General features: G+C 27.7%; 2 protein-coding genes and 1 long non-coding RNA gene across 4 annotated transcripts in view; all 3 read left to right on the forward strand.

The window, feature by feature from the left end:
* Window positions 1-551: 551 nt before the first annotated feature.
* On the forward strand, window positions 552-6,642 carry LOC147803045 (uncharacterized). Its single transcript, XR_015429687.1, has 3 exons — window positions 552-671; window positions 3,621-3,666; window positions 6,486-6,642. It is a non-coding gene; the product is annotated as an uncharacterized LOC147803045 (long non-coding RNA).
* A 763-nt stretch (window positions 6,643-7,405) lies between these two features.
* Window positions 7,406-24,338, forward strand: part of LOC107454893 (uncharacterized) — a 42,898-nt gene continuing 25,965 nt past the window's right edge. Inside the window, exons 1-7 of one of the 2 annotated variants that reach the window (XM_016072233.5) lie at window positions 7,406-7,729; window positions 13,546-13,641; window positions 15,215-15,454; window positions 18,017-18,125; window positions 19,986-20,127; window positions 21,580-21,791; window positions 23,056-23,200. In XM_016072233.5, coding sequence (XP_015927719.2) covers window positions 15,221-15,454; window positions 18,017-18,125; window positions 19,986-20,127; window positions 21,580-21,791; window positions 23,056-23,200 — 842 coding nt within the window. In that variant the 5' untranslated portion in view covers window positions 7,406-7,729; window positions 13,546-13,641; window positions 15,215-15,220. The remainder of the gene's footprint in view (window positions 7,730-13,545; window positions 13,642-15,214; window positions 15,455-18,016; window positions 18,126-19,985; window positions 20,128-21,579; window positions 21,792-23,055; window positions 23,201-24,338) is intronic. The other variant, XM_016072234.5, reaches the window with a different exon arrangement.
* Window positions 7,726-10,473, forward strand: LOC107454894 (BRISC and BRCA1-A complex member 2). The gene has a single exon (XM_043046713.3). It carries the CDS (start codon window positions 7,784-7,786, stop codon window positions 8,891-8,893), a length of 1,110 nt encoding a protein of 369 aa, XP_042902647.1. The 5' UTR covers window positions 7,726-7,783; the 3' UTR covers window positions 8,894-10,473.

Consider the following 24,338-nt stretch of genomic DNA (forward strand, 5'->3'; position numbering starts at 1 on the left):
TTTCTACTTAGCCTGACTTTAATTTATTCTCCTTAATGATTTTTACATCATTAAAGATCATTTCTGCTTCCTTCATATTTAAGCGTTTGAAACATTCGAATGGGCCCACCTCCCACCAATTGTTTGCTATCGCTCCCCAAGTTCTAAAACTAGTTACACTATTCATTTGAATTCGCATCGCAATGTTGCCTTATTGTTTCACTCTCTTTTTCTGCCTTCTTCTCATTTGATACTTATTTCATCTATCTATGTCAGGGTTACCTAAATTCAAAGTAGACACGCATGCCAGTTGATAAAAATTGTAGCAATAGCAGCACCAACCTATAGAGTTTCAAACCATGGTAAGATGAGCAATGGAAATTTTGGGAATATTTGACCAATTCGCATGAAAGCATTTAAAGTGAATGCAGTTTTGTTTTAAGATGGATGCGTCCAGAAAAAAAAAAGGCTTAAAAGAACTATATACGTTTTAAATAAGTATTGTATTTGTGCGACTTTATGTCAATTTGAGTAAGAAAACATATGGTAAATAGCTGTCATCTTCCTTTGCAGTGAAACAAAAGGTGGAATCTCTTACAGGCAGAAGTTAGAGATGTAGAGAACTACCATACCAAGACTCGAATTGTTGGCTTGTTACATTGGAACTAAACTGGCTGACTAAGTCAAGAAAAGTATTAAAAAAGACACACTCGAAGAATATTTCTGATCAAATTCAACAACTGCCTTTTGCTGGAATAAACGTAAAAAAAACAATTTTGGGGTGCGTTTCAAAAATAACAGGGTGTGTGAAATGCGAGAATGACATTGATATTTGGCAACATGTTTCTGATACCCTCAATCTACCTCCAAAAGTTTGTACCGTCTCAAAGTTATTAGAGACCAAATGATGGGGGAGGAGACCGTTTTGGTTATTTAAATCTCAAAACGAGTGACCTAAATTCTTTCCAATAGTTAAGCAGATTTAAGGAAAGTCCTTTAAAGATGCAGATCTAAGTAATTCAAAATTATTTTTTAACTAATTTTAAACTAAGTAGTTTTAAAGATGGCAAAGTCCAAGTTGTTCGGTTGAAAATCTGAACTGGTGAATTGATCATACCCATTTGGCGTATTTTTCCCCTTGGAATTTCTGCACCCATCGAATTTGAACGCAATTCCGTTTACCACAGAAAAGAAAACGAATGATCTGGTTCGGTTACAACTCGTAAATATGCCGAAAATAAGGTGTGGTAGATTTGTAAAAATTTCGCTAAAATTTTTAGTCCGAGATTTTACTATGACCTTTATTTTTCTTCGACACGAAGGGCCTTAAGTTTTTCTGATATTTGTTCTTATAAGATAAATTTGAATCGAAACGAGTAGGTTAGCATAATCATATTACAACTACTGTATTATATTACACCTATAGAAATTCCACAGTTTCATATTTTGATTTAGAAGTTGTGTTTCCTCAATTTGAAAAATAAAGTATTTCAGAGCAAAAGAAATGGGTAAATTCTTTACACTCTCAACAATTGAAGACCAAAGGTAAAAAACGGTTTATGTCCATGAAAGCTGATTCTGAGAAAAAGCAAATTTAAAGGTTTGAGATTGTTCAGGAGTTAGCATACAATTAGAATCATAAAAATATAAATTAATATCTAAAATATTTTATTTACATCTCTCCAAAAAATTTCTAAACAAAATTTACAATATTTGGTATTGAGAAAAAATAAAATGTGAAAATCAGGTTGGACAAGAACTGTTTTTTCCTCGAAATTCCTCTTTAATCAATACTTCCTAAATAGAACTCCAGCGGTCTTATCTAAGCGTTGTCAGGAACCGTTTTTGGTACTTTTCCGTTAACCGGGCGAAAGCGAAAAATTGCCAAATAATGTAGAATTCCGCCAAATTTCATACAACCATAAGGGGAATGTTAGTTTGGGGCCACGTGCTCTATTCTCTGAATTCATTCAAAACTAAGCAAGTTTTCCGTTCTTTCTTCCAATTATTATAAGCATTCTTTTTGAGTAAAACTGTTTTGTTTACAATTCATTGATATTTGTTTATAGTTAAACTTGTTTTGCTTACTATTAATAAATATTTGTTTATAATTAAACGTTTGCGACTTTTATTCCGTTGACTGTTTTGTCATTCGCTTCACTTGGCGACTTAGCTCGCGTTTGGTTCACAATTGGCTACATTTGCGCCCGACTAACGATAAAGTACCCCGTTTTTCACCAGTATGGCTTATCTTCAAAATGCAAAGTCTAATAACTCTCGGGGTTCCCAAATTATTGATTTTTCAAAACTTAGTAATCCTCAAAATGTATCAGATGGTAATCAATTCGTCTTTTTTGAAAAACATGAACATAAATCGTTCTCCTTCCTTGGTCTTCAGTTGTCATAATATCAAAAAGTTAATGTTATTTAAATGAACAGGAAGTAACGGAAAAAATCCTTAAAAACAGCCAATATAGACAAACAAAAATTTACAGATAAACTGATTTTTTTTCATTGGAAACAGTAAACACATTTAATAACTATTCAATAGATTATAGTTAAATTTACTAATCCTTAATGCGATACATCTGCTGCATGATTTGTTCGAAGAGTATTGTTTTAATTGTAAAATTTTATCTTCTGCTAAAGTTATATGTATGAAAAAAAAGTGTAAAAAATTGCAATTAAATTATAGATAATTCATTAGCCCTAATGTAATACTATTTTCTACTATGAAGTAAATATGGCCAAAGGGAAAAAAAGAGAATAAATTTAGAAACGATTTTCACCAAATCGTAGAAACTAATTGCTTGATGCGAAGTGATTTTGAAATATTAATGAAAAATGATAATTTCAAGCTGACACTTGAACACATAAGTTCACACACTAAGGAATTTCATTAAAGGCGTAACTTGGAAACATTTAGTTAACAATTCCTCCTCATTTCATATTCTCTTTGCTTCCTAAGTCTTAATTTTTTTTTCTTCACTTTCTTAAATTTAATAATATTGAATGTAAAAATGAAACTTAGAAAAAAATCAATTTCATTAGTTCTACTTAAGAATAATTGTATATGTTATTACATTTTATGGATGATATTTATCAATTTGTTTATTACATTTTTAATATATGAATGAGGCACTTTGTACTAATTTAACTATGACTGTTGTATAAGTAGTAAATATATGTGTTATAATCTTCAAAAAAAAAAAAAAAAACATAATTTTTTTTTCTAACAACAGAAACTTAAACTGAAACTAAAATATAAACTTATAAACAAAACCGAAGCTTATAACTTTAAAAAACTTATTTCAAAAACAGTAGAAAATCCAGATTTCGGAATTGAAACCTTCAATAATTTTACTTCGAAGTTAAAATGATATTTTACTTAACTTTTGAGAATTTTTTTGCTTATTTTAAGTAAGAAATCAATATTTTACTAAACATATATAGTTTATCATGCTAACTTGTTATTAAAAATAAATTAATATTTTTTCCTTTGTATTTTTTTAATTCTAGTTAAAATTTGTATATAATTTTAAATTCATTGAGCTATTGAAAGGAAAAGTGTCTCCTTTTTTCATTTTTACTTCAACACACTTTTATTTGTTTAAAGTAAATTCCATATTTTAAATCTGCAGTTGAGGATGGAAGTAAGAAAAACGAAGACAGTTTTGTTGAAATTGAGTAAGTATAACTTAGACTTATGCAGTCCCTGGTCAAATTATTAGACGCACTCTAAGATTCTATGTAAAATCTTAATTATCAGGTGACACTATACAGCTTTATTGTTTATACGTGACTGAAACCGGTTTGCACTAGTTTACGTTCGTGTATCAATTGGTTAAATTAGGCGATATATGGGTCATTCTCACGAAAACTGTCATTTTTCAGTTCATAAAATCCCGAAAAAGTAAAGTGAATAAAAAGCTCTGAAACTTTTTATATTAATAGAAATATGTAATGGCATTATAAAGAAAGTATTTATCCTATAAAATATACTTAATATTTTAATTAATTAATTTTTAAAAAAAATTAATTTATAATTAATTAATCTATAATAATTAATTAATTAATTTAATAAATAAATTAATAATTTAATAAATTAATTTATTAATTTTTTAATTTATTTTTCAAATTAATTAATAAGTAAATTAATTATTTTCACTATTTAAAAAGTGAGGGAATGACACTAATAGTGAGGGAATGATATTTCATTTTAATACATGTTTTTATCTAAGTTACATCTACCTAAAGTTTGAAAATAATAACATACTAAGTATATCTAATATTTATTATAATTTACTCTTATATATTTAATAGTTTTTACAGGTTTGGGAAATAAAATTGGCTGGCACGATTTAACAAAAAAAAAAAATTTAATAATATACTCATCTTGAATCATTCCCTCACTTCAGCGTCATTCCCTCACTTTATACACTAGTGAGGGAATGACGAATTCAATAAAATTTAAAAATAACAGTTAGGCCTAATTAATTTCTGAAGTCAATCACATACAATTATATTCATACAAGAAAGCAACATATAATTATTTACTTTCTCGATGAAGTTGTATTTTATTTTATTCTAAAAAATGACATGAGGGAATGACAAATGTAAAAAATTTTACCTGGTTTGATTCATTCAAATTTATTCCACAGCAAGGCTTCTTTAAGTTGAAGATGGAAACATACTGCAATTTTGTTCTATGATGCCAGTTGTTAACTTCTGAAGTTTTTATTAAAATATTTTTATTCTAAGAAGATTGCAGGTGATAAGAACATTGTTGTGAGGGAATGACGCGAAACACTGGGGACAAAGTTTAAAATAGTGCTGTGTTAATATTTTTTATCAGAAATTAAATTTAAAATTGATTTTCTGAATTCTATATTTTAGTATTCTGAAATAAAATACACGAATTTGTAAAAAAATTTTTTTATTTCAGTAACAATTTTTTTCTTTTTTTAAATCAGCAGTGGGGACAAGTGAGGGAATGACATATTGGCATATTTTAATTACCTAAAATAAATAAAAAATAAAAATTGATAAATTTTTTTTAATTCTTTTGTTAGCTTGCATTCTGAAGGACACTTTCCCTGAATTTTTTTTTTCGTAAGCTGTAAAACAAACATAAAATATACTGGGGACATGAAAATGACTGTTTTTGTGAGAATGACCCATATAATACAAATTTGGCAATTGAATAAATTAGACGATATTTTATGTACACATAGAATATTTATAAATCAGGTATTATATTAGTATATTATAATAATTAGACCAAATTATTAGAAGCACTGTAATTTTTTAATAATCACATGTTTTACACGAGTTTATATGCAATACTTTTACATTTAAACATACATTTAATGGGTTTATATTCAGGCGATTTTTTATATACTTCCTGTTTATATTTATTTTTAACGTATTGCATTACAATACTGACCAATTGATACAAAAACGTAAACAAGTGCAAACCGGTTTCAGTCGAGTAAAAACAATAAAGCTGTATAGTATCACTTGATAATTAAACTTAAACATAGAATTTTATAGTGCGTCTAATAATTTGGCCAGGGACTGTATGATAACTTCCTTAAAGAGTATGGAAAGTCGAGTAACGATTTCCAGCACAAAAAATTTGATATCTCTATGTAATATTAGTGAACGCTGCACAAAAAAAGAAAGGAAACTGAATCATCAGATGATTGGATTTTTAAGTACTTGGATTCAATCTTAATGGTTCTGGGGTTGACCTTGGGATCTACAATTTGCTTCTGGAGTGACCAATTTCCTTATTTAAGGAACAGATTGTGTCCATTTTTGTTTTCCTGAATATTTGTCCTACATCGGATGATAAGTTGGCCAGGTTTGGTTTTATTTGCTTAGTTAGTTTTTCATTGCAAAAAAAAGGAAAAAAAAAATTTTTTTTTCTCCTCCAACTCAAACAATTCTCCAATTGTTTTCACCAGTGTATTTCAATGATGTATTTTTTTTAATGGACAAGAATGATTACGAGTATGATTTATTAACAGATGATGATTGATAATAATTGATTTGATAACTGTTCTGACTTGAAATTAGATTTAAAAATGTTCTTATTGTACTCGCATATTGTATTGTTGTTACTTTAAATATCATTACAATAAAAGTAAAATGTAATTTACTGATTAAAAAACTGAAAATTCCAAAATTTAATAGGATTTAGCATATTAGATCAGTTAAAAAATAGTATTTCAATATTTAAAATGTTCATCATTTAATAGGAGTATTGACCACGTATTAATTTGTCACTACTTAGATATTTGTTACTCTTCGAAATAAAGAAATTTTTAAATTCTTCGTTAGTGAAATATTCGCTTAAATCTTCTGTTTTTGTTATTCTCAACAATCAGATTTGGAAAACAATCTCTTATCAAACTAAAATATATTTGAAAAAAGGAAATAAAAACAATTATGTATTGAATATTATACAAAATTGCAAATTTAAAAAATATGTTCTCTTATAGTTCTAGATGTGACACGCATGAATGGGAAGATGATGAAAATAAACAAAATACCAAATACATTGACTCATTTTATGACCAAGAAAATGACTATCTAACACTATCTCTTGAACTGATTGAACGGAAAAAGTATTACTTCGTATTCAAATTAATTAAAAATGTTGTTCAAATGCTTTATTAACAATGTAAAGTTAATTTTAAAATATAAATAATAAAAAAAAAAATCGTAGTTAACTCGTTTTTTAACTTAAAGAATTAGGTGTGCAGTCAATAAAAAAACATTTGCATAAGGTTTGTTTTACGTTAACCTTAACGCTAATTTAATTTTCTTTTCCTTAGGGATACTAAGCTATCTGTGATATTCACAGATGGTGAAGGAATGTTATTTATTAAAATTATTAATATTTATTTATTTTTAAAAAGAGATAAAGAACGACTAAGATGGTGTATAGGCGATCGCAATGCTCGAATACGCCTTCTGGGGAGAAGACCATGGCTTTCCCTATTCCCTCTCCTCCTCGTTTCAGTTATATAGGAATGTACTACGATATTTTTCCCTTTCTTAATATTTTTCGCATTTAATTGTACAAAATATTTTTTAAAATTTCCATGATTCTGTCTTTTAGTACTATGTATAATGTAGATTTCAGTTCCGTATAGTTTCCTAATTTAAAAGATTTTAATCTATTTTAAATGGTGATGTTGTAGTTCATTTATGTCGCACTAGAGCTGCACAATGGGCTATTGGCGACGGTCTGGGAAGCATCCCTGAGGATGATCCGAAGACATGCCATCACAATTTTGATCCTCTGCAGAGAGATTTAAATGGTGAAAGCATGCGAAGTATAGCCATTCAAAGGGCCATTCTCGCTTAGTGTGATTCGCAATCATGCGTTCCTACGTGTTCGTGTTTTATGATGAATGCGTTCCTGTGTGAGAATTAAGGCATTCTTGCTGCATGCAGTTGTCACACCTCCAATCGCCAGTGAGAGAAAAATAGAATCTTGGTGCGGTTTCGCGAGAAAATTTATTGCACTAATCAGGCTCTCATATTCCCTTGACAGCGTTTGGAGGCATACTGCATACAGAGAGAATGGCCATTCAGTTGGGCCATCGCTAGTCTCTTTTAGTTCTTAAAGTAATTTGATAAATAGTAAATGACTGCATCCGTGATTGAAGTATAAAACAGAAGCAAAAAACAACAACAAAAAGCTTGAGATGATAGGTGATGGCACACTATCTTTGCAGTAAGTGAAATTCATATTTTATACTCGCTTTTCTTCGACATACACACGAGAGCAATGTCTCTCACGTCTTTCTCACCTCACGTATATAGACAACTTGAGGAAATAATTAAAAATGGGAAGATAGGTATATGCCCGGGTGCTATTAAAATATTAAACGCACTTCCTTCATGCCCGAACTTGGGCAAAGAAATGTTCTGTGACAGATTTAAAATTGTGATACCATATGGAGGACATTCGGTAGATTGGATTGTGATTTTTCAATCATCTTCACCAGATTGCCCACCTGATTTTATATTCATGAATAAAGGATTTGTCGCTCTCGACGATATAAAAAGTCTGTCGAACTGGGACTCGAACAAACCTAACTCTCTTTTGTTAGTTTTAAAGGAATTTCTGCATCATTATCAAAAGTATCAAGCGTCTCGGTTGGAGAATTATTCTCGTGTGCAATTCGAATACTCTACTTTAACACAGCAAACAAACATATCAGAGGATGATATTGAAGTGTATGTTAGCGACGAGAAAGAAGGTCCAATCAATTTCCTTATTCAACTTGGTGTGAAGTTTTCAGGAATACCGAAGATATTCAGAAGTGACTTGGGACACGATGTGGCACTCTTAATGGTTACCTTCAATGGACCAGAAGGTACTAAAATCACACCTAAGTTGTGCTTGCCTCCCAAAATCGAGCACGCCTTAGGCACCCCTCTGTCCTGGCGATTACCTTCATTTTCAAGTGATGGATGCTTGATGGATTACGTCCCATTCGTGCAAGAGTCTCTCAAGAAAAGAGTCGAAATGGTCTCGTATAATTTCGAAAAACGCATGGAGTACCTTTTTGAGTTTTTGGAACATTTTGAAGGATGTTATCTGGAATTTGACAGAGATTTGGCTTCAAAAGCTACTTTCTTATTAGAACAAAATGGATTTTATTTTCTATTTCATATTGATTTACCTCAAAACTTTCCCTTAGGCAAACCTTCCTTCACTTTTCGATCCATATATCACTCTTCCTTCGAGAAGCCATATTCAACTACTGTCATGAATTATCCATATAATCAAGGATGGTGTGCAAAAACTATGCTTGAAAAGGCTATAGACTTTGTTCAAGAGTACGCAGTAGTTTTTCAGAGGAATTCTGTACAAAACGGTTCTTCGCCTTGATTGTTTAATAATTAATATTGGTACTTCTGCATTGTTAGGATCTTAAAAAGCCACAATTTGAAAATTTATTTCCTAATTCTGCATGTGTAAAAATATTGATGCATGTGTTAGGCATTAATTTAAAAATATTATTATAAAGCATACTTAACTTGTTTTCCAGTTTCTTAATGTTCATTATTATGTTATATGTTCAATTTCTTAATCAGTTATGTTTTATTATTAAATTATATTTGTAACTAAAATTATAAAATTGCTGTTACACAATATAATAATAAAACTAATTTAAGGAAATTTTTCGTATTAGTTTTATATATACAGGGGTCTGCCCAGACATTTTGTAAAAGGTCCGTTTTTGTAAAATTGTGAAAAATTTTTGAATATAAAATAAACGTTAAGTCCCATTCTTTCAACCAGGGTCCGCTTTTGTGAATTTGTGCAAATAGGGTCCATTATTGCAAAAAAAACTTTTTCAACGAGTTTTTAAATTGTAAAGACATAACAAGATTATGCTCAACACTGTAAAATTATAATTAAAAAAATTTAATTTTAAAAAATAAATAGCGATTGCAACTACTAAATTTGCCATGCAACATATAAATATTTGGTACTTAGCCTATACTGCTGAACGCAGAATATTCATTTCGGACGAATAAAGGAAGAAGCGTCTGCCGAAGACAAAATTTAGTTCGTTTAAATCTGTCTTTCTTCCCCCCCCTTCCTGGGAAGGGTTTATTCGATTAGCAAAACAATAATGATGATAAGCAAATTTGTGAAGGATCCAATTAAAAGATAAATTATTTTGTGAAGGGTCCGTTTTTATGAAAAGATATTTTGTGAACTTCACAAAATATCTTTTCATAAAAATGGACCCTTCAAGGGTTCGTTAATGGACCCAAATTTCTTTGAAACAGACCTTTGATATATATATGTATATACACGCTCACAATATTAGTTATAATTTCATATCTGTGCCTATTTGAGTTGGTTAATATAGACACATACTGTCTTAAAAGCTACATTTTACAAATTCTTTTTTAAATTTAATAGGGGTGTTCACATTATTTTAAAATCAATAAGATCACAAATTTAAAATTACACATAATGCTTCAAATTTAAATAATTGAATAATCAGACATTTTAATTGCATTCATTCAGTTAAAAATACAAAAGTTGTGGTTAACATTCAGACAATTTTAGAAATTTAATATCTTAATTTTTTTCCAAGCAGTTCTGTAATCTAATATCGCGATTCGTATTCACACAATTTTAATATAAAAACAATTTTAGTTTTTATGGGATTTAAGTTGAGATTACATTGTTGAAGTGGTTAACATTTGGGTTCCTTTTGGTGCCGGTATTGATATGGAAATCTTTACATATTTTTAATTAATTTTAAGTTAAAAAATTCAGCAATAAGAGTTTTGCCCATGGCAGTTTTAGAAAGCATTACCAAACATGGAATAGAATACCGTAATTGAACTGGGAAAATCTCCTTATTTTAATATTTATATTATGTAAATAAATATGTAATTCTATTTGAATATTCACTTGTGCTTTTTACCAAAAAATAAAATGAAAAAGAACGAAAATAATTTACAAAACAGTGTACAACAATATAATATCAACACAAGTAGGTTTTCTACAATAATATTGTTAACCTTTACCTTTTTTTATTTTGAATGGTTAAGGCACTATAATGCAGAAGTACCTTCGTTTTGTACAGAAATTTTGATAGAATTAGAAATGCAAGACATTATGTTTTCTGTTTACATGTCGCAATATTAATCAGGTTACCTCATTAATTATTGAATTTATTTTTTAATGAATTTGTTAATTGTATTATAAGTTTATAAATATTTATTAGCTACGTACTGCAAAATTATACCTTGATCTTAATTTTTTAATTATTTCTAGATAATAGATAGTAAACTTTTGCGCAGATACTTCAAGGATGTTCTTGATAATATATTTTGATGATTAAAAGAGTTGAATTGAATTATTTATGTTTGGAACTTTATTTTTATGCATATAGTTATTAATTTTTATATTGTAATATTGTTTACATTTGACTCAGTATAGATGAATTTGGTTTGTGAAGCATAAAAATTCATTTAATGTCCACTCTTAAATATTTTTTTTATATCCTACTTCTGGACAGAGGTCTACCAAGTGGCATGAATAACACTCCCATAATGCTTGGGGCAGGGGGAACGCAGATGAGGTTTGAAGGTGTATAATCCAAGAACTAGACACTGCAAGATGGGAGTGTACAAACTGTGGTCTGCTAGCTCTTGAAATGCAGCCTGCGGTAGCACCTAAACATACTAAAAAATATTTTGCTTTTCTTGGAAAATAAAAAATTTCAGAAATTTTGAATAGTGCGTTAAAGTTTTTCTAAGATAGGGTGCATTTTTAAATCTTGGTGGGGGTCACCTAAGTCTATGTACGCCACTGAACCTTCAGGCTGTAAGCCCACTGGCAGCCCAATAAAAATTAGCATAGGCCGGCTTGTCAAATAACAAAACTCTTAGAATTGAGGAATTTTGAATGTTTTTTTTAAAATTAGTAATACTAAAAAAGTTTTTACTATGCTTAAAAATTTACAAATATTGACTCCAGAATAAAATAGGGAGTTTTGACTCATTTTTTGTTTATAATGATTGATACTAAAAATTTCCTGTGATAGTGATAAATTTCCTCGAATGCCATTCATGTAATTTAAGAAACGCTGCAGTTAGACTACAGCATAGGTGTAAGCATTGACTACAGCATAGGTGTCCATGGACATTAGAGCTATAATCAATGCTTGCGTGGCATAGGTGTCCGTGGAAAAAGTCATGTTCACTAAACTAAATTCAGTGAATACTCAGTAGGGAAGGTTCCTTGTGAATGGAGAGTGTGACAATGAGTTCCAGTTCTTATCCCTCGCAACTTAAGCATTTCTATTCTGGAGAATCTCTCATAAATCTCTTAAATCTGAAAAACTTTTGTTTATATAAAATTAATAAATATATCAATTATTTTGAGTTGTGATAATTGCTCTGTAAAAAAATGGCCTAATTTTCTTACTATTAAACTTTAAATCTCAAATTTAATTATCTTACGCCAAATCTAAAATCCATCAAATAGTTTTTTAATCCAGAAGCACAACTCAACTGAAAATTTTTTGTGGAACTTCGCACAAGTAGTCTAGCATTTAAAGCTGTTACATTTTGCTACATTTTTATACAGTTCATGGAAAAAATTCATTATGTCTATGAAATGTAAATTATGGAAACTGAAGTTAGAATAAAATTATGCTTAAAAATTTTGATTAATATTAAAAATGTAGTAACTTATGAAAATTATATTTCATGTTTATTATTTATTTGAAATTTTTATAATGTAAATTGTGAATAAATGTATGGAAAAATGAGGATTTTAAGTGAATTGAATCTGGATTTATCTTATTCTGTAAATACCTTTTAGTTTGTGTTTGAAGTGATATATACTATATATTTAATTTTTTTTTAATATATTATGTTTTGATATAATATGTTTTAATTATAAATACATCAAAATATTTTTTTTATTGTTATTAATGAATTATTTAGTATTTACATCCTGCATATTAAGTCTGCATAAATTGTTTGATGAATTTCAACATGAAATATTTAAATTAATATTATTTGTTACTGAAAGAACTTTTAAATAAAAGTTTTGCAAATTCTTTTGTCTATTTTTTATGCTTAATTTTTATCCATATTATCAAATCAACAATGCTTTTTAATTAATGTTTGTTTAAAGTGTATGCATATAAATATCATTACTACTAATGGTCTGATATTTTTTAAAAGAACAACCATTTAAGTATAAGTTCTGTACATTTTTTAATATTTAGAATCATAAGCTGTGAAAATTTGGAGCTCTACGCCTTATAAGTAATATCACGTTGATGTTCGCTTAATATTTCTTTTTACTCTTAGAATCGTTAAAACTGCGCCTATTCAAAGTTCTGTTGCTTCAGGATTAGCAAGTTTTTGACAATAGACGGTTTTATACAATTTTAACCTTGGTTTTAACTGTCTTGTCAAAACCCCTTTTTGACAAATTTCTAACAATTGTCAAAAATCCAAAATTCTGGTGTGTGGATAAATATTAACTACTACAAATATGAAGCCTTTATAATAAATTTTTTTTATTTTTTAAGTTGGGATCAGACAATTTATTAAACTACTTTAGTTTTACTCAATTTAAAAAATCTATCAAAATTAAGTCATAAAAGAAGTAAATCAATATTTGGATTGATAATTTATAATATAAACTGAATAGTTATTGGAAATAATATTGATCTTAAAGTATTATGACTGCCATATTTTTAGAAAAACCAATGAATAGTTTCAATAATTTTAGACATATTTTTATTATAATATAAATCATAATTGAGTAGCATGTAATGCAAGCAGTCTGAATGATTTAATATCTTACTAAGTGTCCAAAATGACAAAAAAGGAACTTGCAGTTGATTTTTGACAGTTTTTTCCCTCCAGACTTTGACCGATTTTTGATGTCAAAAATCCAACTCAGCTTGCTATATTGCTGTATATTTATTGATAAGCCTATTTTAAATGTATATCTCGATTAATATTGGTCTTAATATTTTTTTTTTGTAGTCGGAATCATTAAATCTGTGGCTATCCCAACATTCTGTACCTATATATTTATATTTATTGATAAGCTGACTTAATTACAGTTATCTTCATTAAAAAGTAAGTAAAATTTAATTATTTTATTCCATAACGTGGCATTGTCTAATGCTGTTATTTGAAATCTTATGTAATTAGACATTTAATTTTGTTTGTTACATGTAGGTGTTCTATTGTGAAAACTGGGTGTGTAGCGTTTTTAAAAAGTGCTTAAAGGTGCTTATTTTCGTTTTTTAAAAGCCCTTAAAGTTGCTTTTTTCAATGGGTATTTTTAAAAAGTGCTTAATTTTCCCTTTTTCAAAATGAGATTTTTTCTTTACTATTTTGATTTTTGCCTCGAATTATGCAACAAGACACAGTTCACATTGTTCTATTCAACGTTTTCACAATTAATTCAACCACAATCTATTTCGGCTAATTGTCGTTCCGTAGTGTACGAAAAAGCGATTTGTTTTACATAATTCAAAATTTCATGATTTTTGACATGATGGTTAAAACAAGATAAAACCGTGAATTGTCAAAAACTTTCCAACTCTGCCTAATTATGATATTTTTTTAAAGTGCTTAAAATATTTTTTGAGTGCTTGGAAAGTGCTTAAAAGGTGCTAATTTTTTGTTGAATAATTTGGCTTCGCACCCTGGAAAAATTAAAAAGTTCCTTAATTTTATTAAGTTTTAGGTAGTTGTATTTGTTTGTGTTATTAATGCATGCATACAATTTCAAACTTTTCTAATTGTTCAAAATTGTTAAGTTTTACAATAAAATAAATTTTCCAATAATTCGAATTCAGTTGCTTAACCGTCTGGCACTAGGCTGATGATTTTTTAAAGAAATTTCATGAACCAAAAGAATTTCAATTTAATAACTCTTAATTGAAATAGAATTTTCTAGGAGGTTAAAAGGGAATACAGGTAAGGTTCAAGATAGTCTTTTTTTTCCCTTCCATAAATCAATTTTTTCTTTGTGCACTTTCTTTGTTCTTACTTTGTGCACATTCGAATCATTTTCTTCAATGAAGTTGAAACTCATATATATGAGAGATTGCAATGTGGCACATATAGTTAGAATCATACTTCATAAACTTTAAAGTTTTCTCAGAACTGTGCTTTTGATACTTATAGGCTTGATGATTTCAACTTTTTTACCATTTGAATCGATTAAAAATTTAATGGGGATTTCAATTCCTGTAAAAAAATTTTGATGTAAAATAATCTACGCTCAGATTTTATTTTAAAAAAAAATATTATAAAGAGGTTTATTGTTTGACAAAATACCATTGTCATTGTGGGAAATCAAATTTTTATACAAATTCAGCAAAGCCACGGAATATTGTGAAGGGAGTTTTTGTTTTTAAATTTGTAATTGGTAAGGAGTTTGTTGTAATATCTATTGGTATTATTGTAGTAATTTACTGTAGATAATAAGATAAGTAATTTTAATTTTTTTTGAAATTGTTTATTTAAGTTTTTCAAATTTTGGTTCTTATAATGCTTGTTAAATTAATTGGAAGATATTTGTAAACTTAATAAGTATTTTTAAAAGTGAATAGTTATTCCAATAAGAATGAAGCACATTTCTATATTGTTAAACACAATTCAGTATAAATGGTTTAACATTTGTTAATTTTTCTTTCAGTTGAAAATGACATCTAAGCAAACTGGTTATGATTTTTGGAACAATGTGTTGGGGTGTCCTAAATATGTTGCTGCCCCTATGGTGGACATGAGTGAGCTGGCTTATCGATTGTTATGCAGGCGTCATGGTGCCGAACTCTGTTATTCACCTATGTTACATAGCCAGCAATTTGCACAGGACTTCCTGTATCGACAAGATAATTTTTCTACTTCCTCTGTAGACCGACCTTTAATTATTCAAGTAATTGCTTTTCTGAAACATTTAATTGTACTTTATTATTTCTTACATAGATGCAAATAAAAAATCTAAGTAAGAAAGTATTTCATAACTTGAAAAATTCGATTTCAGAATTTAGAGAAACATCAAAATATTCTTTATAAATAATTTTCCTTAATTTTTTAAACAATGAAACAATTTTGCTTATAATTCTTTATAAAAAGTTTGTTTATTAACTCTTTTAACTCCAACATTCAACCGTGCTTGATATTCTGTTGATTAAAATAGGGAAACTACAATACGAGGTCGCTATGATCATCTAAAATTTTTTCGGATACATAAATTCAACTATAACATGTTTTTATACCTAGAAAAAAGGACATTTTTTAAAATGCCTTTTCACATTTTTTTTCTACATATCCCAATTTCCTTAATAAACAATCGATGATCAGTTGTGAATATTTTAAATCTTTTAAGCTAAAATAGAGTTATTTAGTTGATTTTGCGAGTAATTCATACTTTATTCTTTCTTAAAAATAAGAGTTTTGAAAAGCAGGAACATTAGAATGCATTTAAATTTTTTGTATTGCTTTACATTTATTTATGTATATACAAATTAAAGGTAAAAAGCTAAACATTGAGTGCTTAGTAAATTATTCATATTAGGTATCCTTGCAATTCCACTTTCCATAGGTAATCCATAAAATGATCAAAAAGGGCTCTTGTTTATGTTTTTGCATGTTATGACATCTTTGTTTGTAATTAGAGTCTTTAGCAACATGATTTCCTTGCAAAAATATTTATCATTAATGAAAATATATCCTAGCGTTCTCCTAATATTTAAAAATAATATGGATTCTATCTATATTATAGCTGAACTGTAGGAAAAAAGTGCAAATTCTGTGTCAGTTTTTATTAGATAACTAAACTATAGGTAAACTTCAAATCAAATATAAATTATTCGACACAAATTCTGCAATAATTAATGAAATTTTATTAATTGATTCTTAATATGATTTTTTCATATTTGCAATTTACATGTAGTGCTAAATACTTTAAATTTTGTAGATATTCTATATCTTAAAATAAGCCTGAAAGTTCTTCTGCCATGATGCTTAAGAAGAAATTTTTATTTATTTCTTTTTAAGAAATCCTGCCTAAAAATTTGAACTTTGTCTAAATTTGACTTGAGTTTAAATGTTCTCAGTATTTTATGTATTAAATGTTCTCAGTATCTCAGTTGGAAAAAAAAAGTATTCTCTTGAACCTTTTTAAACCTTTGTTTGTTAAAAATTTTTAACCTTTGTCCCTTTTTAACTACAGTACAGAACCCGTTATCCGGAAATCAGTAAACCGGAAAACCAAAAAACCGGAACGAAATTTGATACATTTTCCCGCCATTAAAAAAAAATTTTTTTTTCCTCATAAGATTTTAGGATTTTTCTTTCTTTTTTGAAAGATGTTTACCTTAAAATCATTTTGGAAATAATCATTAGTGTATTACTTCGTTTTTTCAAGATTATTTCCAAATATTTTTTTTAAGTTGGGTTTAACAATAAAAAAAACGGCTTTTTGTAGCGATTCAGAAGACCGGAAAAATCAGTTATCCGGAATAGAAATGATCCCGATCGTTCCGGATAATCGGTTCCCTACTGTATAACGTTTTTGGTAACTTATAAATTTAACTAAATTCTTTTAAAAATGTCTAAATAATGCTTGGTTTTTGTATTTTATCACATTATACTTATCTATACTTATCATTCCTTAATGTATGTTTGTGAGTAGATACTCTTGCAATCAAAATTTTGATCACTTTTCAATCAGCTAAAGTGCTCAAATTCCAAATAAAGCTTTGTGCTGTATGAGAATATAAATTTCAATTATGTCGTGACTTCTCTTGATTTTCCTTATTTTTCACTTTCAAAGTTCACCGAATCATGTTCATGTAAAGTGAACTTAAAAGTTATTTAAAACTTTTTAATAAAATAAATTTCTTGTGTCAAAGTATTTTATATGAATATTTTGATTGAATTTGTTTCTGCTGATTGGAAAGTTATTTTTCTTTATCTAAGATAAAAGCACATTGAAACTATTAATTTTCAATTAAAAGAAAGTTTAAGTAAAATTATTTTTAAATGAAGTAAACTAGTGTAGTATAAGAGAAAATAAATCTGTTAAAATTTATTTATTTATTAAAAATTTAACTGTTAACACTTATTTATTTCTTATTAAATATTTCTGTGTGCTGAGGGCTTTAAATTAATGACACAGAATTTTTTAGATTGTTTTTTGATTAAACTTATATGTCAAGGATATAATCAGTATATATGTTATTGTATTTTTTTCATTTTTGTGCATTTAAATAGACCTTTATTCTAGTATTTTAAATTTCCGCAATTCTTTTTATTTTCACCCGAAGTCTTCTTGTGGTCTAGACTGGTACCTAGAACTCTTTTCTTTTCTTTTGATCTTTAGAAGTTCATGCTATATATTTCTTTGTTGATGCATATAAGTTGTTTATGTATTTTTAGAAAATGGAGTTTTTTAATGTTTGTTTTTAAAATCAGTCTTAATTATTCATCATAGTTTTGTGCAAATGATCCAGACACTTTCATTGAAGCTGCATCATTGGTGGTCGACAACTGTGATGCAATTGATTTGAATTTAGGTTGTCCTCAAGCAATCGCCAGAAAAGGTGATTTCATTATTTTATCATTAAACTATTTTTATAATGTGAAAATTTTTTTATACTTATTATTTTATTTATTATGTCCAGGAACAAAAATCTTCTATTTAGTGCAAAACTACTTACATTTATAAATCAGAAGATTAATAAAAATTTGGTAGTTAATAGTTTAAAATTTTACATTGTGTCTATTGCAAAATAATTTGCAGCCAATAAATCATATGTTTAAACAATGTGAAAATATCAATTTTAACACAAGAAATTTTAATATATTATTTGAATTATTATTTATAAAAACAAGGATGTCTTTTATCTAATAGGAATCCTAGGACTGACTTTTTCAGAATCATAATTGATATAATTTAGATTCCTAAACTCCAACTCCATGTTCCTATAAAGCGATTTTCAACATTCATTGATGACTTCATTTTAAAAAGTAAATTTAAATGTTTATGTGTATGTCATTCATTGGAAAAGTAGTGTTATTCTATATTAATTTTTTTTGATGAATTATTTTGAATAATTTTATTATATTATATTGATGGTTATTATATTGATTAATTTTGTATAATTTAGTCATACATTTCATATAAAATATATATTTCATTATAAAAGTGCATATCTAATAATTGCATTAAAATCCTATCGATTGAAACACTGGCTGAATACTTGCATTTGGTTTTTTACACATAAATATGCAAAAGTTTATTTCAAGATTCATTAAATTATAACAAAGAGATACTTTATACTTCTACCAGTGTTTTCATTACAGAAAAAAAATGGGAGAGAATTTCTCACCTTTTCTCAAAAACAGAGTGAGATTTCAAAAAGTTAAGTGAGATTTCTAAAAATTGAAAAAACGCGAATAGACGGAAAAAAAAAATAGACGGAAAAAACGCGAATAGACGGACTCTGAAAAAAAAATTATTTAATTATAATACATTTTTAACATCTTATTTTTAAAGCATTGAATATTTTTGCTGCATCATCACATGGAAAATGTTCTATATCTATTTTTTCATCAGCTATTCTCATTAGGTTGCTTAAATGCTTATCAGTCAATCTGTTAAAAAATTTTGTCTTAAATCGTTTTTGGGTGCTAAGTGACCTCGCAACAGATGCTGACCTTTCCTCTACATCTGCCAGCATAGGCTTTTCAATTATTTCTGCTATAGAATAGTGAAGTTCGTTGAAGTTATTTCCATGTTCATACTTCATGTTATGTCTTTCAGCATAGCATAGTTTTCACAGCCTTTAACTTTTGCAAATTGCTGTAAATTGTCGATAAGGGAGTTTGGTAATTCATTAACAGCTAAAAATAGAGCCGACTTTAAATAACTTATGATAAAGGACTCATTTTTTTTTTCAACTGATTTTTTTATTTAGCTGAAAAATATCCGTATTTGTTTCATTTTGACTGTTTCTACCGACATTTGATTCATTTTCATTTGTCCATTACGGAGTAGAAGATATTGCTTCAACAAGGTATTTGTCCATCTTACATTCATGCACAGAAAATTCAAGCGTCTTACATGAAGAAACCTTACCTACGGTGAACAGGGGGTTGCAGAGAAATGTGTTCTGAAAGGGGTTCCACAGTTCAGAGGTTATTTTATGCCTGGAGGAGAGAGGGATACTGAGTGATATCTAAATTTTAAAGCAACACTTTTCAGCATTCCTTGGTTAAGTTATAAGTTATTATTCTAAATCAGAGGCTAAAAACTTTATCATAATAAAAATGCAAGCAAGTAGTTTTTGTTGTCTTATAGTATACTAAATTCATGAATAATTTTTATTTCTTACCAATCATGAGTAACTAATTTTAGTAAAATATTCAATCATTCAGATTTTCTTTTTCTTTTAATGTAGGTTATTATGGAGCATTTCTGCAAGATGATTGGGAATTGATTCACTCCATTATACGAAAAGCAGCTAACAATCTTCCAATTCCCATTACTGCCAAAATGAGAATTCTCCCTGGACCTTTTCAAAAATCTGTTGAATATGCTAAGTAAATATTTTTTTAATTAATTCTCTACATATTTTAATGTTTTGTAATATACTCTAATTATATACAATTATGTACATCAAAACTCATTTAAGAAATTTTTCATAGGAAAGAATCTTAAATCATAAAATTTAAGTGAGTAGGTCAAATTTATTTATTTTTAGTATCATAAACATGTATTACAATATTGATTTTCAGAAGTTCTTGTTTACGATACAATATGAAACACACATTGAGCTATATTTGTTGAAATTTATCTTAGATATTAACAGACTTAAGCATTAGCAAACAAAGTATATAGTGAGAATTATTTCGATTATTTTTTCTGATTAAAGACAGGACGTTTCTCCTCTAAAAATCATGTTATAGTTCAATTTCTTTCTGATTAGACAATCTATACTTTTAAACAGTCTAAACATAATAAACTTTTGAAGATCTCTTCTGGCATATTTTGACACATTCATTCTAACTACTAAAGGTTTTTATATATTTTGCAATATCTGATAAACTAGTGCATCTAGTAACATCTTTTTCAGTTATATCTATTTAAATATGTTCATCTGCAGCCTCTTAAATACCACATACAGAAAACATTTCTGACATCACAATTCCATTATCTGTTTACACATGCTTCCAAATGAGGTTTTGAAATTCACCTTGTCTTGTACATGAAATCCCTTCATTTTCTTATGCAGTCACTGCTAACAACCCCTATGGTCCAAATGAAGACGAAAGTTATTATGTGATATTGATAAATCATAAGTACACAAAGCTATAGCAATATTTACTCATAAATACCTTGCTTATTTTGACAAAGACATTTTTCTTCTATCTACTTCCTTCAAAATTTTTAATATTTGTTCGAAACGTTTGTCATTGCGCTGGTTATCAGCAACCGTTTTTGCTAAATTAAGTACATCCAGAGAACTGCTATCTAAACTTAAAAGCAATAGGAATGCCACAAATATAATGTGTTATAGGCCAAAATTTTTTCATTCATTTTCCAAAATTTATCAATCATTGAGTTTTCAAATTAAAAAACCTTCCCCGATGTATAAGTGTTTCTCTTAGATCTAAATAACTGTAAATTTGAAGAATTATTGTTTGGAAATGAGCTCTGTTTAGAAGATTTTACATTTAACGTAGAATAAGACACTGATGTCTCGTCCTGTATTTCATAACCATACATTTTTTAAATGCTAAACATAATATTTTTTACTTGTTTTGACCTAACTTAATGCAAAATAATGACAAAAAAAAGTTATGCTAATATGTTTAAAAAAAAAAAAACTCTGTGTCGTAGGGTTAGCTTCAAAATAAACTGTTTATCACAGCACTTAATTTAATATTTCATTCGTATAATTTTTCTTAGCTTTTACGAATCTTAATTTTAATTGCTAATTTTTCTAGTACGTTATATTTTAATTTCTCATTTATTTTTGCATGTTTTCTTAGGATGTTGGAAATGTCGGGTTGTACATTAATAACTGTACATGGACGAACCAGGGAACAAAAAGGTCACGCCACTGGCTTAGCTTCGTGGGATGCCATAAAGGAAGTTAAATCAAGTGTAAATATCCCAATTATTGCTAATGGAAATATTCTGTCATTTGAAGATGCCAATAATTGCTTGGAATATACTGGAGCCGATGCTGTTATGTCTGCTGGTAAATAACCTCATAAACAGATGTTTTTATAGTTTTTGTACACTTCAGTACTTTTTGTACAAACTTGTCAAGGAGAATCAAACTATTCAAGGAAATTGATTTAATGTTGTTAACGTTCTTAATCCTGATAAATTTTAAACTAAATGAACATCTTTTTTATAGTTAGCAGTGCTCAACCTTTAGAAGAGAAGAACATAATTTTTTTCTTTTGGCAGACATTTGTCTTTATTTCCATTTTGTCTTTATTTAAATATAATTATAGTTGGTTTTCAATTTTTCTGCAAAAGAATTACTTTTACTATTATTTATTTTTTTATTTTGCTGTATATGAATTACTATTTTTAAATTTTAAATAAATTCTTAAAGTTATTTTTCATCATGTTTCGGTTTATATTTTAAAAGAAGTATAAAGATTTAAGTATTTTGTCACCTTGCCTTTGCATTTTGGAATTTTAAGGTTTTAGTTATTTTTCCCCTAAAAGTTTATTGAAAAAAGTTTGACAAACACTCTAAAATTTCTTGAGCTAGTTGTGTAGTTTTTTTCTTCTAATCCTAATTTTTATTTGGACCCTAAGGGTTTGGACCCAATTTGACCTCGTTAGAGTTGCATTTGATGTCCAGTATGCAAGTTGTGCACTTCTAATTTGATGAGTATTTTTATTTAGTTGAACTTTCATTTCGAACAAATTTTAGTATCATGTAAAACAAAATAATAATTTTAATGGCTTGACTTTTTTTATTTAATTTCTGAAGTTGCTATGTTATATATAATTAATTTGTGTTATCATTATTGTATTTATGTGGTTATATCATATTTATATGGTCGCTATGATATCATATTTATTTGATTATTTATATGGTTTATGAAGTAAAATGTTTTTCACTCCCTTTTATTTTTCTTACGTTTTTTTTTGTTGAATGATTTCCTGTTATTAATGACTAATTTGTAATGTTGAGTAAAAAGTGTTAGCATCAGATATTTCTTGCTGTTTTTGCCTTTCCCTCCTCATTCAAACCTTTTTTTCTTCTTTTTTTTTTCTTTAAGAAATAATATTTTGCTTAGATTATTGGAATAATTTTTCGCTTTAACATTTTTACTGATACTTAATGAAATTGAAAAAAAAAAAAAAATGCTTCTGATTTAATCCAAATTTGAACATTAAAATGATTTTAAATTAAATTTTTTCTTTCTAAATATTTTAAAATGATCATATTTATTTATTTCTTTACTTTAATTTGATTTCCTTTTTTGTTACTTTTGTAGAAGCTTTACTCCATAATCCAGCTCTCTTTTCTGGTAAAAATCCTCCTGTTTGGGTCATAGTAGAAGAATATCTCAATATTGCAGAAAAGTGCAACACCCCTGTCAAATGTGTCAGATGTCATTTGTTTAAGATTTTATATTTGTGGTAGGTATTTTGGCCATTATATCTAACTTATTTTTAATGAATACATAAAAATAATCTGTTTTTTTGTAGATCTTTTCATTGTGTTTTTAAAATGTCGCATTTGGGAAATTTTTGGTAATTGTGAGATATTTTTGTTTAAGTAACATTTTCATTTATTACACAATATTTTTATAATAAATAATTTGCTGATAATATCTTCATAACTCTACATAAGTTATTTTTAGTTTTAAGTGCACAATAGTATTTTTTTTAGAGAAAATATTAGAACCCTATGGTATCATGTATTAGGTAGGGTTGAGATTTTGTTTTGAGGGGAGCTATTTCTTCTTGGACATTAGAAAAAACTGGAAGAAGCAGGACTAATCATCTTACAATTGTTTAGTTATAATCATTATAAAAATAATTTTAATTCAAAACGAACGTAGACTGTAAAGTTATAAGTTTTTCACAAATACGTTTCCTTAAAAAAAAAAAAACTATTTTCATATCTATTTTAGTTTTATACATAATTTTTATAGTATTTTCAAAACTTTTTCTTAAAAAATTAAACATTTAATTACTACTTATTAAGATTTCAGCATGCAATTGGTAATTCTTGTCCATAAAAATTTAAATAATAGTGCACTTTTTATATTCCCGTTTGTTATCAATTCAAAAGTGCTTAACAAAAAAATAAGTTACCTGAAACAATAAACAACTTACACTCTTGTTAAACTTACACTGTAAATCACTAAAATTGCTTTTTGTTAAATTTTATGAGGAAATGAAGCTTAATAAATGGTTGGTAACAGAGTGGGAAAAAAAAGAGATAACAAAAGGGAAGGCTGACAGTAGAGCTAAGTTTTAAAGACTCTTGCATTGCAAATTTTTGTTGTTCAAATATTGATAGCTACTGATATTTCTTTTAATAGGTGTTTAATATTTAATGAAATACTAAATTAAAAGTCAATAAATTACACACTAACATTTTATTTATTAAAATGGCAGCAAATATATATATATATATATATTGTAACGATTTCGTTACTTGTTCAGATATATAATTGGACAGGTTCAACTATATTTCTTTCAAGAGTATATAAGCTGTAACGATTTCGTTACTTGTTCAGATTAAACTAAAACTCTTATAAAAAACAAA

This window comes from Parasteatoda tepidariorum, chromosome 10 (assembly GCF_982258835.1).
Source record: "Parasteatoda tepidariorum strain Cologne lab strain chromosome 10, Ptep-v5.0, whole genome shotgun sequence".
Lineage (NCBI taxonomy): Eukaryota > Metazoa > Arthropoda > Arachnida > Araneae > Theridiidae > Parasteatoda > Parasteatoda tepidariorum.

What these genes read in the sequence shown, in the direction of transcription:
- LOC107454894 (XM_043046713.3), top strand. Translation starts at nt 7,784, where the DNA reads ATGTCTCTCACGTCTTTCTCACCTCACGTATATAGACAACTTGAGGAA.